Source organism: Hipposideros armiger, unplaced genomic scaffold (genome assembly GCF_001890085.2).
Source record: "Hipposideros armiger isolate ML-2016 unplaced genomic scaffold, ASM189008v1 scaffold_132, whole genome shotgun sequence".
NCBI classification, from domain to species: Eukaryota; Metazoa; Chordata; class Mammalia; order Chiroptera; family Hipposideridae; genus Hipposideros; species Hipposideros armiger.
Window position 1 is genome coordinate 421,047 of NW_017731482.1, and position 19,792 is coordinate 440,838.

Sequence of the window (19,792 nt, forward strand, 5' to 3'; positions counted from 1 at the left end):
ACATGTGGGATCCGAACCGGGGCCCTCTGGCATCCCAAGCCAGTTCTTAACCATTGCGCCACTCGGCCGGCCCTATATATATATATATTTTTTTTAATTAAAATTGATTGGGGTGACAATGGTTAGTAAAATTACATAGGTTTTAAGTGCACAATTCTGCAATACATCATCTATAGATCACATTGTGTGTTTACCACAGTTAGTGTTCTCCTTCCATCACCATATATTTGACCCCGTTTACCCTCATCTACTCTCTGGTAACCACTAAACTATTGTCTGTGTTTATGAGTTTTGTTTCTTTCTTTCTTTGTCTTGTTCCTTTGTTGTTTTCAGTTTTATATCCCACATATCAGTGAAATCATATGGTTCTCGACTTTTTCTGTCTGACTTATTTTGCTTAGCATAATAATCTCAAGATCTATCCATGTTGTCACAAATGGCACTACTTCATCTTTTCTTATGGGAGAGTAGTGTTCCATCGTGTATATATACCACATCTTTATCCAGTCATCTATCGAAGCATACTTTGGTTGTGTCCATGTCTTGGCCACTGTAAATAAAGCTGCAATGAACACTGGAGCATATATATCTTTACGGATAAATGTTTTCTGATTTTTTGGGTATATACCCAGGAGAGGGATTGTTGGGTTATATGGTAATTGTATTCTTAATTTTTTTAAGGAACCTCCACACTGTCTTCCAACTATTTACATTTTTTTATTCTGTGGGACTCATGTTGTATGATGTATCAGCAGTTCACTCCTTTTTATGGAAGAATAATATTCCATTGTATGGATACACCATATTTATTTATCTAATCATCAGTTGATGGACATTTAGTTTTTCGCCACTTATTGGCTATTATGAATAATGCTGTTGTGTACAACTTTTTGTTTGAACACTTGTTTTCAATTCTCTTGAAGTGGAAGTTCCAAGTCATATGGAAACTGAGTGCTTCATTTTTGAGGAACTACCAAACTGTTTTCTACAGTGGTTGCACCATTTTACATTCCTACCAACAATGTATGAGGGTTCTACTGGGTTTTTGGAAAAGTCATGACGTATTTTTTTGTATTGTTTTCGTTGCAAAAATGCATCATGACTTTTCCGACAACCCAATAATTTCTCCACATTCTTGCCAACACTTGTTTTTTTTTGTTTTAATTATTAAAGCTTTCCTACAGGGTGGGAAGTGATATTTCATTGTTGTTCTGATTTGAATTTCTCTAATGATTAATGATGTTGGGTATCTTTACTTATTGGCCATTTGTATATCTTCTTTAGAGAAATGTCTATTCAAATCCTTTGACCATTTTTAAATTGGGTCGTTTGTCTTTTTATTGTAAGAATTCATTGTACATTTTGGATATTAAATCCTTATGAGACACATAATTTGTAAGTATTTTCTCCCACCCTGTGCATTTTTTCACATTCTTGATAATGTTCTTTGATGCACAAGAGCTTTTTATTTGTAGAAGTTCAATTATCTATTTTTTTTTATTGCTTGTGCTTTGATGTCAAATCTATGAATATAATGCCAAATACAAGGTCATAAACATGTACCTCTATGTTTTCTTCTATAGTTTTAGGTTGTTGATCCATTTTGAGTTAATTTTTGTATATGGAATGAGGTAGGGGTTCAACTTAATTCTTCTGCATATGGTTATCCAGTTGTCCCAGCATCTTTTGTTTAAGAGACTATTCTTTCTTCATCAAAAAGCCTTGGCAATCTTGTCAAAAATCAATGGGACATAGATGGTTTGGTTTATTTCTGGATTCTCAATTCTATTTCATTGGTCTACATTTGTCTGTATTCCAGTACCAAACAATCCTGATTACCATAACTTTGCAATAAGTTTTGAAATTGGGAAATGTGAGTCCTTCAACTTTTTTTCCTTTTCAATGTGTTTTGGCTATTCAGGGCCCCTTGAAGTTCCATATGTATTTGAGGATAGGTGTTTCCATTTCTGCCCCAAAAAAAGGCCATGGGAATTTTGATAGGGATTGCACTGAATCTGTAGATCACTTTGGGGAATATTGCAGTATAAGTGATATGAAATCTTCTAATCTATAAACATTTATTATTTCTATTTATTTAGGTCTTCTATAATTGATTTCAGCAATGTTTTGTAGTTTTCAATGTAGAAGTCTTTCACCCCTTTGGTTAAATTTATTCCTAGGTATTTTATTCTTCAGATGTTATTGTAGTTGGAATTGTTTTCTTAATTTTTTTTCAGTTCATTCATTGATGGAGTATACAAACACAACTGATTTTGTGTTTTGATCTCATACCTGCAACTTTTGCTAAATTCTTTTATTAGCTCTAGTACTTTTTTTGTGGATTCTATAGGATTTTTTACATAAATCATGTCATCTTCAAATACAGATCATTTTAGTACTTTCTTTTCAATCTGGATGCCTTCTATTTCTTTTCTTGCTTAACTGCTCTAACTAGAACCTCCAGTACAATGATGAATAGCAGTAGTGAAAGTGGGCATCCTTTGTCTTGCTCCTGATCTTAGTGGGGAAAGCTTTCAGTCTTTCACCACTGAATATATTAGCCCTTTATCACGTTAAGGATGTTCCCTTCAATTCCTAATTTGCTGAGTGTTTTTATCATAAAATGGTTTTCCTGTGTTTTTCGAAATGCTCATGTGGTTTTTTTTCCCCCTCCTTTTGTTAAGTTTACTTTTTTGGTTAGTCTTCAAGGTATTAAGAATGATAATACTAGACAATTTAATTTTCAAAGAAATACAGAATAACACTGTTATTTTTGGAATTGTTTAAAGAGCTCATTAGTTGGTAGGAGTTTTCTTATGCAGGCAGAAAGCAAGCACACATAAACAAGCTAGGAAGGCCAGCAGAACTACCTTTGGAATTATTATCCTAGAGAAAATATCTATGACAACATCTACTTCAGTTACATATACAAAGCATTTCATAAAATATTAAGGAGAAAAGCAAGCTTTATAAATAATTAAACAAAAGCTCCTAGGGCCAGCTGTTACCCTTTAGGGAATGAAAGATATATATAGAAAGCATCATAACATTTATAGTGTGTCACTATGAATAACCCCAAAATATCTTTCAGAATATGTACAGTTACGATTTAGATATGTGGGGAAAAAATGGATTTTCTCTCCCAAACACAAAGTAATAATAACGTAGAATAAAAACCTAAAAATTTCAAAATTCTTTTTGGGTGATCAGATCACTGGGTTGCTTTCAGAGTATAACAAAAGCAGCACAAGTTCTTTGTAACAGCAAAGCACATGGCATAAGACTTTGGTAGGTGAGAGCTCTTCTGGTACTTGGAACAAAAGGACACATCTCCTAACTATATCATTCTTATTAAATTTTTATTACTGCCACTTTCATTTTAAACACAAGAGCATCTCATTTATTCCTCATCCCTGGGGAGCAAGATACTCATATGAGTGAATGTAGAGGAAATGAAAGCTTATCTCTTTATATGTCTAAATCAGTTTATACATTTTTAATTCATTTTCTATGAATATAATATAAGCTAAGGAGAGAATATAGTATAGTAATAGAGTACGAAAAACACTGTATGAGTGTGTGACCTTAGGCAAGCCACATAAACTTTCTGAGTCTGTTTTCCTTTCTATAAAATGAGTACAATAATGCCAACTTCAGAGAATATGCTAAAAACTTCTATAAAATAGTTAAGTGCTGAGCAAAATATTAGCTATTTTTAAAGACTATCCATTTACTTGTTTTATAAACTAAAGGTAGTGTATCCAATCTAACTTATTCTTGGAAAAAGAGATTTCAAAGAATTTTGTCAGAGGACAATCTCGCTGATAAAATTAGAATAAATGCAATAAAATACAATTTCTAATAGAATGAAAAATGCTACTCTATATACTCCCAATTGAATGGAAACTGGAAAAACTCACTTCTAAATAATTCATGGGTAAATGAGGAGGAAAAAAGTAGAAACAATGCAAAAGCTCTACATATCACAGCATGTAATTAAATTAGAAAGAGAAATTTTTTTATCTTAAGTGTATGTATTTGAAAACAAGAAAGACTACAGATATAGGACCTAATAGAAAAAGAAACCTGACATAGAATAAGAATATAAACTGTAATAAAGTGGGAAAAAATAATGAATATAAAGGTAGAAATTAAGGAAATAGAAAATAAGGAAATAGAACAAAAGCTGGCTCTTGGAAAAGATTAATAAAATAGACTGGTATGATCAAAATAAGAGAGACAGTACAAACAATATTGGAAATAAAAAAGGAAGACAACTATAGAAGCAAACAAGTTTATAAGCAAATTTATGTCATCAAATCTGATCAATGAAATTGATAATTGTCTAGGAAAGTATAAGTTACCAAAATGTACTAAGAAAGAAACAGAAAACCTGAATGGACCAATAAATATCAAAAATTTGATCACTAGTCAAAATCAACCACTCCATAAAAAGAAACAAAGACAACATATTTTCATAGACTTTCTCCCCCAACATTCTCTTGGAAAATTTCAAATATACATACATTAAAATAAAAAGAATTGCACTAAAACACCCATATACCCATTATTTAGATTCTTCAATTAACATTATTTTGCATTTGCTTTCACATAACTATTCATTCATCATTCTTTCTATATATCAGTCCTTTTATATCTTTCATTGGATCCTGGGCAGGCGGGGATACAGGAAAATAGAAATATGACAGGATTTCATAGCAACTGATCTGTACATTTCCATATCAACTTAATATTTTCAATGTTTTCCTCAAAATAGAATTGGAGTTATGGTACACTGAAAACAAGAATAAATACAACAGGAGGCATTCAGGAAGAAGAGTCTGAGCCCCTTTTCTTTTCTTTGGACATTGTCTCATGAGATGGATACCATGATTCCTTTCCAAACAATTTCTTATGGTATTAGCCAGTTCCTGCTTTCCTTGCCAAAAAACAGAATTGAACTGGATCTTTTAAAATGGCAGTTATAAAATGAATATATTTTTACAAATGCATGCATTCAGTCAGGAGATGTTTACTATGCACTTAATTTATCAGAAAGAAATTACCAATCACAAAAACAATTTATCTTCCAAAGGACAGTTTCTCTACTGCAACAAATTTCAGTCTGTCAGATCCTGAAGAAAAGCAATTTTATTTACTTTCTCTGTACACAGTGTGACATGCCAGCAAAACTGATAGAGGTTTCAATACTTTTGAATAAAAAGATTACTGTCAAAGAATGATGGCATATAGCAGTAAGGTTAACTTTTTAGAAACAGGCATTATACTCTTGATTTCTTTATTGATTATAAAACGCTATTTTCCCCTTTGGCCCCTTTATTATTCTTTGAATTGACAAATCACCCTTTTGTTCCCCCATCTCAGTTGAGTGCATTCAAAATTTGAGTGCAAGATAAAACTCTTTAAACTATTTTTCTCAAAAGCAACCTACATGGCAATGGACTGATGTTCTGAGCAAGCCTGTATCAAGACTTTCCCTTTTGCCCTTTGTGTCAGCTCATCAAGGAGAATAGAATACCCTCCAACTTTTTTTTAGAAAGAATACTGTTTCCAGGACATTTGTCCTTTATAGCATTCTTCTAATGTCATTGGTACCTTCATTTAGTTTGTACGTAAAAACATTTTACATTCAAAAATGGATAAGATCAGGGCTGGCCAAGTGGAGCGTTGGTTAAGAGCTGGCTTGGGACGCCAGCTCTGAGCAGCAGGGCCCCGGATCAGATCCCACATGAGGGCCAGTGACGCTCGCCCTCTACAGCTAAGATGGTGAACAACAGCTCGACCTGGAGCTGGGCTGCTATGAGTCGCTGGCAACGGTGTAGGCTGCAGCTACTGCTGCAGTGGGCTGCCATAAGTAGCCCACTGCATGTGTGGCTGGCAGCCAGCGTGAGCGGCTGGCAGCCGGTCGGAGCTACCAAGAGCCGCCATGAGCGGCCGTCCAGCGGCAGGCGACCGATCTGCCTCAGCCGGGAAGAACGCAATAATGATGCCAACATGGGCCAGTGAGGTGATGTCCTCCACAACTAGACTGAAGAACAGGGGGATGGCAGCTTCTCTGTTCCCCTTCCCCTGATTCTCCAGCACTGTTCCCCTCCCTCAATTCCCCAATAAAATCTTTAAAAAAAAAAAAAAAAAGGATAAGATCACATATTGCACTAAAGATAACTTACCTTGCTGGAGGTTTCTAGTAAAAACTGGAATGTGTTCTGCACAGCTTGACATGTTTCTAGCTCAGTCCGGCTGAAGGCTATTAAATAATCCTTCAGGTGATCATACACATTTCCATCAAGAGCCTGTAAAAGAGGAATAAACAAAAGGCAAAAAAATTGTGATAAAGCTTTGACACATAATGCCTACTGTCTACAAGGTAAGTTCAGTTTAAAATCTATTAATAAATGAAAAGATACAGATTATTATGTAAGAGTAAATATAAACAATAAACATTCACTTGGGAAAAGGTTGAATCTCTCTAATAAATAGGAATTTAAAAAAGGTAAAATCCAATATTGGTAAAGCTGTGGAACAGGCCAAAACCTGACCTTCGTTCATCTGCTATTAGCTGTGTCAACTTCTGTAGTCACTTTAGTGGGAACGTGTGAGGGTTCAATGAAATAATGGATGTGAAAGGGTCTAGGCACAGTGCCTAGAACAGAGTAGATATTCAATAATCATTAGTCTCCTCTATTTTTCCTCATCATTTATTGGTAGGATTATAAATTAGTATATTCTCACTACAGAGCAGTCAGAGAAAAAATACAATTGAAATAGTAAAAAAAAAGAAAAGTGACTCAAATCATGTTTGGGGAAGAAACACCAATGTAATGTCTATGAAGAGTTTTAAACATTCTTATGTAATGAAGCATAGAACAGGATTCTTTAAAACTGAAAAAAAGAAGAGAAAACCACTAAATTTTTGAGAAATGATTAAGCTATGTGTATAATGACTAAAATATATACAGCCACCAAAATAAAAACTGGAAACTGTACAGATAGAAAAGTATGTATCAAATAATCTTAGGTTAAAAAACGGACAAATAGGATATAAACACGCCAGCAACAATGATGGAAAAATATATCAACAATAATCAAAAAAGGTTATGAAGTCTTGCCAATCAATGGAGGTTTTCTTAAAAATTGAGGTAACATTTACATAACACAAAAATCACTGTTTTCATTATTTTAAATAGTTAAATTCATTGGCTTTTAGAACATTCACAATGTTGTATAACCATTACTATCTAATTTCAAGACATTTTCATCACCCCAAAAACAAATCCCACGCCAATTATGTGGACATTCCCATTCTTCCCTTCCCTTAGCCTCTGGCAACCACTAATCTATTTTCTCTCTCTTCAGATTTGCCTACTCTGGATATTTCATATAAATTAAATCATATCTCTATATCTCTATATCTATATCTATATATATATTGCCCTTTTGTGTGTGCCTCTGTCATTAAGCATGTTTTCAAGCTTCATCAATGTATTAGTACTTTTTATGGCTGAGTAATATTCCCTTGTATGGATACACCACATTTTGTTTATCTATTAATTAGTTGATGGACATTTGGGTTGTTTCCACTTTTTGGCTATTATGGATAATGCTATGAATATTTGTGTACAAGTTTTTGTTTGAACTCCTGTTTCCAATTCTGCTATATATACCTAGGAGTGAAATCACTGGGTCCGATGGTAATTCTATGTTTAACTAGTTGAGGAACTGCCAAACTGTTGTGGTAAACTGGTCATTTTTTAATTGGGTTGTTTAGTCTTTTTGTTGATGAGTTGTAAGAGTTCTTTACTGGGCCGGCCGAGTGGCGCGATGGTTAAGAACTCGCTTGGGATGCCAGAGGGCCCCGGTTCGGATCCCACATATGAGGGCCAGTGACACTGCCCTCCACAGCTAAGATGCTGAACAACAGCTCAACCTGGAGCTGGGCTGCCATGAGTTGCCGGCGACAGCGTAGGCTGCACTCCCTGTGGCAGTGGGTTGCCATGGGCTACCGTATGTAGCCAGCAGCCAGCGTGAGTGGCCAGCAGCCGCAGTGAGTGGCCGTCCAGAAGCCGGCGACTGATCTGCCTCGCCAGAGAAGAGCGCAATGATGGTGCCAACTTGGGCCAGTGAAGCAACGTCCTCCACAACTAGATTGAAGAACAAAAGGACAGCAACTTGTCTGTTCCCCTTCCCCCAATTCCCCAGCACTGTTCCCATCCCCCCAATTCCCCAATAAAAATCTTAAAAAAAAAAGAGTTCTTTACATATTTGGATACTATATATATTTGGATACATATATCTATATCTTATCAGACATGATTTTTAAATATATTCTCCCATTTTGTGAGCTGTCTTTTCACTCTCTCAATAGTGTCCTTTGATGCACAAACGTTTCTTATTTTGTTGAAATCTAATATAACTATTTTTATTTTGTTACTTGTGTACTGGTGCCACATCTAAGAATCCTCAATGGAGGTTTTAAAGTAAAGAACTACTTTATATATTTTGTATTTGGCTATTCCATTTAACTTTTAATATAAAACTGATTTTTTAAATACACAAATTTTGTCCCAAAAACTTGGGGAGTAGTAAAGCTGCATGTCTATAGTGCTTAAACCACTAGATGGCACCATCAAGCACTTTAAATACAGGCAGTGTAAATGCCTTAAGATTTCTTTCCATGTAGTTACATAACATCCCCAGAGAGACTCCTGCTGTTAAGTCTAAATAAAAACTCCTGCCTTAGGACATGCTTTTCATGAACTTGTTTAAAAAGAAACATATAACTTTCTCTGATATGAAGTTTTTGCCTTAGAAATGCTTTTGATAGGTGGCCATAAACCTGTGTTTGCAGGAAACCACTGGAATATTTTATTTAAATACAGCAATTGGCAATTGCTCCCACCCCCAGAGTCTCTGATTTAGTAGATGTGGGTGGCGCATGAGAATTTGTCTTTTCTAACAATTTGGTGGTAGGCTGGGGACCATACTGGACCATTGGACTAAACAGTTGTTTAGCTGATTAGGCTGAGCGTTTTACACAGACTTAAATCCTAGTGACCCTGTAGAAGCAAAGTGGCTTGGAGGGAGAGAAGTCTACCATCCTGAATAGGGTCAACAGCACCAATGTAACAGGGAGGCACAGTTGAAAACAGCTGTTTTCAACTGAGAATTATGCTCTATTTCAGAATTATAGAGGCAGCATGATGCAGCATGGGAAAGAAAGGGAGTTCTGGAATAAGCTGGGTGTGGGCGAGAATCCCAGAACGTTTACTTCATCATTTTGATGGTTTTCTTATTTGTAACTAGGAAAAGCAGGAATACCACATACTCCATGGGACATCGTGAAGATAAAATAAGGTAATGAACATGGCACAATGTTAGTCTTCTCTCTTGCTTTGCTTTAAAATCTTGACTGGATTGACAACATATTGATAATTGTTAAAGCTGGATAATGAGCACATAGGGGTCATTATACTACTTTTCTTACTTTAGTGTATGTTGAAAATTTTTCATAAAAAGAAAACATTAATATCAGATTAGAGAAAGAAGTGATGTCACAATTTTCCCCCGAATGGCTCCCACTGTGTATTTTGAAGGTCCTTTAAAATCTCACACTACTTCTTAGCACCATCTCTCATCACTGTTGTCTGCGTTGTACTCTACATCCCCACTACACTGAGCCATTCTGAAAAACGACGTTCACTTTCATGTTTCCAGTTAAGTTATTCTCTTGACCTGAATATCCTTCCTCCTGTTCTCTCTTACTCAAACATTAATAATGATGGCTAAGAGAGGTAGCTAACATTTACTAATGGCTTACCATGTTCCAAATGCCTTACAAAACTGACTCAACCAGTTCCTCTTTGGTGATTCCTCAACCTTCTGTATGTTGTATGGGCATTATTGCAAGTCATGGATTGAGTCTTATTCAGGCACAGTGCCTGGCAAATAGATACTCAAAAAATATTTATAAATAAATGAATGCTTTAATCTAGCAACAAATATGCCCTGAATTAGTTACCGCACAGGCAAGCTATACCTGCACATTTCAGTTAAAAGAAAATGTACTATTAGTCATCATGTACCAAACACAGTAAAGTCTTTTCTTGGTTTCAGCAACCCTAAGTAAGGCTTAAAGAAACTTCATTAGGTGGGAGGTGAGCCAAGTGACTGGAAGCCTCTTCAACAGACAGATCAATCTTAAATATTTCTTTCATCCTATTCAACACTCAGAATTCCCTGAATTTTAATTATTACATTTGCAGTGTTTCAGTATTCATTAACCTGCACATGTGCCAATTTTTCTGGTGGCTCAGAATGAGATAGCTGGAGGCCTTCTGGCCTATGTGGATTATTGCTAGTGTGCACAGAGCTAATGCAGGAGGTACAAAAATTAAGAGACTGTTGGATCAAAGCACAGGAAGTAGATGATTACCCATCCTATGACTGGCTCCAGCCCCCTGTCTCAAGTTAACTTCAATTGTTTGAACCAGTTGGTGCCCAGAGATGAAGTTCAAAGCAATTCTGGGTAGCATTATTTCAACATTGTTTGTGATTAGAAGGCAGATTGCATAAATTTTTATATGGACTTTGATTAAAAAGCTAATAATTAGGAAAGTAATTCCCCAAAATAGAATGAAGTACTGGGAACCAAAGAAGAGAGCCTAAAGATGCTTTTCACAAACTTGTCCCTCACAGTACTCATTGCATAGAGTACTTATCACTGTCTATCATAGTACTTAGTACCTGTCTCATCTGGATTACTGCAGCGCTTTCCTGTTGTCCCTCCCACCAACCCATTTCCACACTGCAGCTAGGAGGATGTTTCTAAATTGCGTATCAAAACCATTATATACACGTCTGGTTTCCCCCAACAGACCATTAGTTCCTTGAGAGCAGGCAGCACGTGCTTCTTCCCTTTATCCCTAACCTTAGCAAAGAAAGACTGCAATAAATGATTACTGAAATGAACTGAACTGGAAAGAGTGGGAGCTACAAAACCAAGCCCAATTGTACAAGAGGGAAGGCGCCAAAGAAACATTTTGAGAGTGAATTAGGGAATCAGGCATTTATTTTATCTTAATTGGGTCAGCTTTCCTCCAGTGAAAAAAATAGTATGTAACTATTCAGACTGAGATTTTGACCAGACACTATTCCTCCCTCTGACTTTCTCACCTATATATCAAACCGCCTCTTTAATGGAATCATTCTCTTCTCCAACTGCTCTTCTCTATGTGTTCCTAGCTCAGTGTGTAGCTCACTATCTACTCACCTGCCTACGTATGTCAGACACTTGGAACTTAAGGTTTACTTTCCCCTCTGCCTTTCCTCCAGTTAATTACTAAATCCTGTTGATTCTACTTCTTAAATATTTATCAAATCCAACCCCTACTAATCTCCACAGCTACTACCCTCCTGCCATTCTGTCTCATCTGGATTCCTGCAATAAGCTCCTTTTTCCCTGAATCCAGCTATTCCTCTTGCCAACACATTTCCATCTTGTGGCTAGGAAGATGTTTCTAAATTGCATATATTGCTTGACTGCTCAACAATGTTCATTGGCTACCCATTACATTTAATATAAAGCAAATAAATAAATAAATAAATAAATAAATAAATTCATGACTTCATGATCTTGACTTGGCTTACCTCTTCAGCTTCTTCGCTTATTGTTCCCTATTTCCTCTCCCCTACAATGCATATCTTTTGATTTGTCCAATATTCCTTTTGCCTCTGAGTTTTCACATAAGCTTTTCCTCTTTCCTCACCTATGCTCTATCCTCTCCTCCCTGGTCTAGCTGACTCTTATCCTTAAATCTTCACTTAATCATGATCTAGTTTAGACACTTCTTTTTGCTGCATAACTCTTAACCATAGCATACAGTCTTGCACTGGTGATGCCTATTTGTCTGTCTCTTTTTTAGTTTGTTAAGTTCAGTGAAGGGAAGCATCATGTCTGTTTGTTTACCACTGTGTCTTCTGTGCTGAGTACAGGGTGTGACATACTAGTAATGCTTAATAAATATTTGTCCTGGTCAACAAACAATACACCAATCAGAATTCACATGACTGAAAAGTAAGCCTGATATTACATAACACTGGTAACGTTTTATATAAGCTAGAGAAGAAACTAATCTCACAAAACTTTGTCAACTGTAATATTTTCAAATCTTTTTAGTAGTGGCATATTTTAATGTGGAATCCCAAGACATAAAACATAACATGACTTTGCATGCCTTCTCTCTCCTAGCAACAGAGCCTGCTCTCTTGACCACAGGGGTGAACTTGCAGGCCAAGCTGGTATGCAAGACAGAACACTGTTACTGGGCAGAAGTGGGCACTTGACCTAAATTAGGCTATCCCTAGGATGGCACATGAAAGATGAGTCCAAAATGGCCTATTCTTCCCACCAAATGGCTATTCTTCCCACAAAGTAGAGAAAACCTATCTGGAGTAGGAGAGATTTAAACCAATTTACGAGGAAAAGCAGTGATAAGAAATTTGGCAGAGTGAAGCTGGGAATAGGGAGCAGAAGAGAGAGACAGAGAGTGTCTTTGGATTGGGTGGTTCCTGAGCAACCAGCACCTTGTCCTTTCTGTGCTTTCTTTACCTGAGCCAACAAATTCCCATTTTGCTCAAGCTACTTTAAGTCTTTGTTATTTGCAATTAAGAGACTCCTTACTATAAAGGGTTATGGATGATAATCATAGCTTATTTAAGCTCCACTATCTAAATTATTTCTTTTGGTTGCATTATAAGGAAAAACCTTGATTCATATAGATAATTAACTGCAATTAATAATAATTCAATAGCTTGCCTTACTATTTGTGGTTCTCTTCAATTAAATCTAAAAGCTTAAAGTAGACAATTCTTATTTAAAGCTGAATGACAAACACAATCCAAAAGCTGCATGTATTTCTTATAAATTTAAAGTAAGATAAGAACTACTTAAAGCTTACAGTAAGTGATAAAAGTATCACAACTATAATAGTTTGATAAGGACATGCATAGTGAAGATGCATCTGAGCCCTGTCCAGCATTTATATGAGCTAGGCACAAGAATGTTCTCTAAATATATTTGTTTATTCAATTTTAAATGAGCAGATGTGCATAAACTTCAATTCCCATAGAGACTGGTATGAACAGCCATAAATTTCACAATCAATGATACACCAGTATTCACGTATATGCTCAGAAATGGCAGGAGAAGCACTCTTTCAAGGATTATACAAATATGAGTTCATCTGGGATTTTGGTGACAGACTTTCTTTTGAGTCTTTTTTTTTTTTTTTAAGATTTTTATTGGGGAATTGGGGGAAGGGGAACAGAAAAGTTGCTGTCCTTTTGTTCTTCAGTCTACTTGTGGAGGACGTTTCTTCACTGGCCCAAGTAGGCACCATAATTGTGCTCTTCCCGGGCGAGGCAGATCAGTCGCTGGCTTCTGGACGGCCGCTCACTGCGGCTGCTGGCCGCTCACACTGGCTGCTGGCTACACACGGTAGCCCATGGCAACCCACTGCAGCAGGGGCTGCAGCCTACACCGTCGCCGGTGACTCACAGCAGCCCAGCTCCAGGTTGAACTGTTGTTCAGCATCTTAGCTGTAGAGGGCAGTGTCACTGGCCCTCATATGTGGGATCTGAACCGGGGCCCTCTGGCGTCCCAAGCCAGCTCTTAACCACCGCGCCACTCGGCCGGCCCTTCTAGTGTATTTTTATTTCCATTATTGTACTTTTCAACTCCAAAATTTCTATTTGGTTTCTTTATATAATTTCTATTGCTTTGTCAACATTCTCTCTTTGGTGAGACATTGTTCTCATACTTTAGTTCTTTGGAAATGGTTTCCTTTAGTCCTTTGAACATATTAAAAATAGGTGATTTAAAATCTTGGTCTAGTAAGTCCAACGTATGGTGTTCTTTGCAGTCAGTCTCTATTGACTCTTTGTATTACTGTGTATGGGCTAAATTTTCCTGTTTCTTTGCATGTCTAATTTTTTGTTAAGAGCTGGACATTTAAAATAATACAATGTGGCAATTCTGGAAATAAGATTCCTCTCTTTCCCCAAGATTTGTTGTTCTTGCTGTTGTTTGTTTATTTAGTGACCATGTTTTATCTCTGTGTTCCAGGGAATCCCAGAATTTTACAAGGAGTTTCACAGACTTTAGAAATATTTGAAAGCTTTAACTGCATCAGTTTGACTTTTTAAATACACATGAATTTTAGTCCCTCAGCCATTCATTATTTTCCATCTCACCCTATTGCTAAACATTCATCTTCATTTCTAACAAACCTACCAGAATTAGAAATAACTAATAAACTCCAGTGAAGTAAAATTATTAAAGGTGACTGAGTTGCCCAGATGAACTTAAAGCAGTATACTTCAAGAGACTCAGACCAAGATCTACTAGCTTGAGTATACCACTTCAGGAAATCTCTTTTGCTTCCTTGTCCCTGTAGCCAAATATTTTTTATTCCTCACATTCCTCGTATATATTGTATAGGCAAAAATAGAGTAGTTTTCCTTAAAGTGGAAGCTGAAAGTATAATCGCAGTGGGCCGGCCGAGTGGTGCGTTGGTTAAGAGCTGGCTTGGGACGCCAGAGGGCCCGGTTTGGATCCCACATATGAGGGCCAGTGACACTGCCCTCTACAGCTAAGATGCTGAACAACAGCTCAACCTGGAGCTGGGCTGCCGTGAGTCGCTGGCGACAGCGTAGGCTGCAGCCCCTGCTGCAGTGGGTTGCCATGGGCTACTGTGTGTAGCCAGCAGCCAGCGTGAGCGGCCAGCAGCCACAGTGAGCAGCCGTCCAGAAGCCGGCGACTGATCTGCCTTGCCCGGGAAGAACGCAATGATGGTGCCAACTTGGGCCAGTGAAGCAACGTCCTCCACAACTAGACTGAAGAACAAAAAGACAGCAACTTTTCTGTTCCCCTTCCCCCAATTCCCCAATAAAAATCTTTAAAAAGAAATAAAAAGAAAGTATAATCGCAGTTTTTATAGTCCATAAATTCTCTGTGGGAGTTTAATTTCTTTTGTTTTCATTTTAATATATAATTTTTAAATAATGTAATTTAATCCAGGATTATATGGATGATCACCTTTTACTGGAGTATTGCCATGGGATTTCTATGTCTATGCTTGTGTTTATAATCAATGTGCCAAACAGTTTTACTCCAATGGTCCTAGGTTAATGAGAATAGATCTTGAACTTAAAATGACTTTTAACTTAAAATGTAAATGACATAGTTTCAACCCATGGAGATCAAATGACATTAGTTGACTGTTATACTAACAAAGTGGAAAGGATGGTGACAGAAAAGTCATAGGTATATGTTGTTATAGTCACTGAGAACTCAAAGCAACCTAGAGACAATACCATAATTCACATTTCAAATAGTAATTTAGGATCAACTAATCATTATCAATTATCATATTTAATTCATTTTGTCAATTTGAACTTTTTATAGAATTGTTTACATTTAAATGATAACTCTTTTGGTTTCATACTTGTATAAAACCTTTAAGCATAAGTTTTTACCTAGTTTTGTTTGTGCATATTTAAGTAACATTTTAATCAACATAACCTAAGAGAGTATAGTAATTTTTGCCCATGAAAAAGAGGGTCTTAGATTAATCAAGTTAAAGTTTCATCACTGTTCCAGTTTTTATTCCATCACAGGATTGTTTAGAAGGGTGTGCCCTCCTGTTTAGTTAAATATGTAGCAGATTTCTGCTCACCAACCATACCACCCCAATAGCAAACAGGGGCTCTTTCTTAGCTGTGGTCCTAATGACCAATAGTTAGTGATAATATGGGTACAGCTGCATAGCTGGAAGCAGAAGAACTGGAGGTCTAAAAGACCCAAGGGAGAAACCCTAAAGGCTTTTGGGAGAAACTACAACAGAAGTTCAGATCTTTAGATATGCAAACCAGAAAAACATACGTTTCAGACAGTAAATAGGACTGCTGCAAACAGAAGAAATTTTGGCATTCCAATTTAGACCTAGAATTTCCCCATATTCATCTTTGGCTGTATTATTTAAACATCATCTTTTGTGTTTACTTCTGACATTAAAGTATTGAAACTCCAGAAAGTACTTAGTATGGAGAACGTAAAGCCTACGTTTTAGTTCAGGAAACAATATCCCTGATGTTGGCAATATGAAAGTTCCTGTGGATGAAAAAGGGGCCACATACTAAATCTGACAAGCTCAGGGGAGGCACGCATGGCAGGCCTTACAAACTCAGAAGCTGAAAGTAACCACAAAAGTTAGTCCGAACATAAAAGTTCCTAACTAAAAGCAAGTCATGGCAGGTAGTCATGTCCTGGGCCTGTAGCTTCCTCGACAAAGGTCAATCTTTACCTTAAGTGAGCCTGTCTATTGCCTTTCTGCATCTATGATAACATACCCTTGGAATGTCAGAGTAATCCCCTTTTTCCGGACCCCTCAGGGTACCATCTCACACCAGAACATGAGACCAAAGAACCCCTAATTGTTATCTTGTTCCCCAAATACCTAATCTCTATGTGCTGTAAATGTTAATTAACTTTCCTATATCAATCAACATGAAAGTATGTGTCTGTTTTACTTTTTAACCAATCCCAGAGATTCCCCCACTTTACTTTTTCCTGCTCCCTTAATCTACCACCAATGGATTTCATGTAATCCTCCTTACATCTCCTCCTTTGATTCTAATGTATAAAATAAGCTGCAAAAATGCCATTCTCTGGAGCATTTTCTCAATCTGTTGTGACTTTGCTTCCTGGCAACTGTTGTCAGTTTGGCTCAAATAAACACATAAAAATTCTCTATAGGTTTGGTCATTTTTTATGTCAACATTCCTGACACTGTAATTTTACAGAAGAATTAATACCCATTTCTTGGATATATGGTACCATTAATGGAAAGGAAATAATCTGCTGCCCTTAGATGTTTCCATTGTTCTCTTCCAAACTATAATCAATTGATGGTTGCACTGAATATGGTCTGATTCTTTACATCCCCCAGGACCGTCTCTGACAGAAATAATCTTAGACATATGGTGTACTAACATGTGACAACTAAATTTCTTTGTGCCTGAATTTTCTATGGGATTTGGAATACTATGGCAAAAGGAACCTGTGATGATAAGCATAATAGTAAATTATTCAATAGTTCAATTCAATAAAATATTTGAGAACCAACTCTGTTCCAACGATTAGGTTAAGGGTTGAGTCTGTGTTTATGTGTGTATATTTCAGTACATAAGCATGAAGAATTTGAGCAAGTATTGGAGACAAGCATGTAATAGGATAATTTTAATTATACAGGGTACTATAAGAGAAGCACCTAGACAAATGTGGAGGTTTAAGGAAGATTTTCTGGAGGGAATGATGCTTTGAGTGCGTCTGAAAGTCTTTAAGAATTATGTTAGTCACAATTTTTATAAAGAGAATGGTTCAGTTCTTAACTACTGAAATCAGTATTTATCAAAACTTGCCTAAGACTAATGTATCATTTTGATTATTTTTGTTTTCCTAATAAATCAGTTCAATAGGTTTTTTAAATGGTCTTTGAGTTGAACTCTAAAGGAGACTTAAAATTATAAATATTTTCTAGAAAATATAGTAAGGTAAGATCCACAGAAGTTTTGGTCTTTACACTCAATAAAAGTGGCCTCTGAGCTAAACATGTAAAGCAGGATATTTTCAAATTATAATACTAGCTAAATTGTACTTTTGGGGGCATACAGTTATTCAGAATATCAAAGCTTTAGAGTACAGAGTCTGTGAAGAAAGAATTTGGCTTTTCTTATTATAAACACTCACATATCCATACTGAAGTAAATTCCTGCAACAACCTCTGCTGTGCTCAGCAGTATTTGAATCACAGATAAAACATTAACTGAGGACTTTCAGGAAGGAAGGAAGGAAGGTTGAGAAAGACAGGATCCATTTCTCAGTAGCAATGACAATAATTCCCTTTCTAAAAAAGTTACAGCTAAACTTTTTCCCCTACTTAGTAAGATTATAGTTGTAATAGATTGAGCCTCAAATACCTTTCTAAATAATGGATTTAAAATTATAAGACAAAATTTAAGTTTCTACTTTCTTATCCCACAGTTTAACGGTACCTACAATTACAACAATTTAAAGAACTATAGAGGTTTACTTAGATTTTAAAAGCTGCCTGTTTTGGTAAAAACATTCCAGTTTCTGTTAGATTTTGATCTCTTAAACTTCCTGGCTTATAGGAAATCTATGAGATGGTGGGTGCCTCTTTCTGTAAGCAAGTAGTGAAGTTCAAGAGAGCTTCTTCAACAATATCTATGGACTGCTTATTTAGTGTCCTGGCAAGAGCCCCTAGTGTTTTGTGTGACAGCACTATAGCCTCGATGTAGAAAGTGTAAACAAAGCCAAATTGAAAAGGCATTTAGGCCGAACACGGACGATTCTTAGCTCTAATTTCATAGAAACCGGACAAATAAATTTTAGCCCTAAGTGAGAATCAGATTTGTCTACATCCTTAGCCTTTTAAACTCGTCACTACCAATATTCTAAAGACTAAATCTCACAACAGTATTTAAATGGAATGAGGCTTTGTCTGCATGTGTTCACAAATTCCATGCTTGTCACAAATGACCATACTTTCGATACTGAAAGGCCTTTTATAAAGCACATTAGTATTTCAGTTGATGTAGACAAGTTTGATCAGACACATGCATGTCTCCAAAATGCAGTTTCTAAATATAGTTTTAATGTTAAAGAAAATAATATATGTAATGAGGTTAGTATAATGTGTGATAATAGTTAATGAATGAATAGGGCCGTTTTTATATTGTTACTCCCCTTTAAGGGGCCAGAGGCCATGTGGATCTTGTTCACTATTGTGTCTCTAGTAAATGGCACATAGAAGGCACCCAGTAAGTATTTGTTAATTATGAATGCATGAGTGGCCTGAAATAAAAATGTTTGCTAACAGTATGTATCCCCCATGTCTAAAATAGTATCTAAGAGGATATAAGTACTTAGTAAATTACACTGGATGCGAGTTTTCTTGGTATAAAATATAGGCTCCAACTCTATTAATGTATCATTACTATCTTCAGCATTAACTGTTTTGTTCTTTTAATAATCCATACTTTCCTTCATTTGTAACTGATCAGAAGAATTGTTTCAACTGCACAAAATGACAATATTCAACTTATTAGTTAGCAAAAAACTAAATACTGAATTAAGAATATTACACATTCATCCAAATTGTTGCTTATATTTAATTATTAAATACATGTTTGATAAGGGTGCCAGAAAATAGGTACTTTCATACACTGCTTTTAGGAGTATAAATTGATATAATCTTTCTGTAAGGTAATGAGTCTACATGGAAAGTATTAACAAATGTTTATGACCAAGGAATGAATTTTTAAAAAGGTATCTTAAGGAAGTTATCAAAGAGGTATACAAATATTTGTGTAAAAGAATCTTTACTACAGATTTATAACAGCAGACAAAAAGGGACAAGAAAATTTATGGCATATTAATATAATCAAATACTATGTGGCCATGGAAATCACATTTTCAAGTAATAATTAAGGCAGGAATAATTCACAGTGTATTTTATGTTAAAAAAGAAAGTACTTATGTAAGCAAAGTGATACCAATTTTCAAGTCTGTATATGTCATAATATAGGCATAGAAAAGATGAGAAGGGTATGCCAAAATGACAGCAAGAATGGTTTACTGCTGCATAGTGAAGTTAGAGTTATTTTATCTTTCAGTTTCTCTGTAGTTTGC

The 19,792-nt window shown here is 36.0% G+C and overlaps 1 protein-coding gene across 2 annotated transcripts in view; it reads right to left on the bottom strand.

The window, feature by feature from the left end:
- Positions 1–19,792, bottom strand: part of FCHSD2 (FCH and double SH3 domains 2) — a 222,154-nt gene that overhangs the window by 61,121 nt on the left and 141,241 nt on the right. For both annotated transcript variants that reach the window (XM_019649420.1, XM_019649421.1), the window contains exon 9: positions 6,192–6,314. In XM_019649420.1, the coding sequence (XP_019504965.1) occupies positions 6,192–6,314 (123 nt within the window). The remainder of the gene's footprint in view (positions 1–6,191; positions 6,315–19,792) is intronic.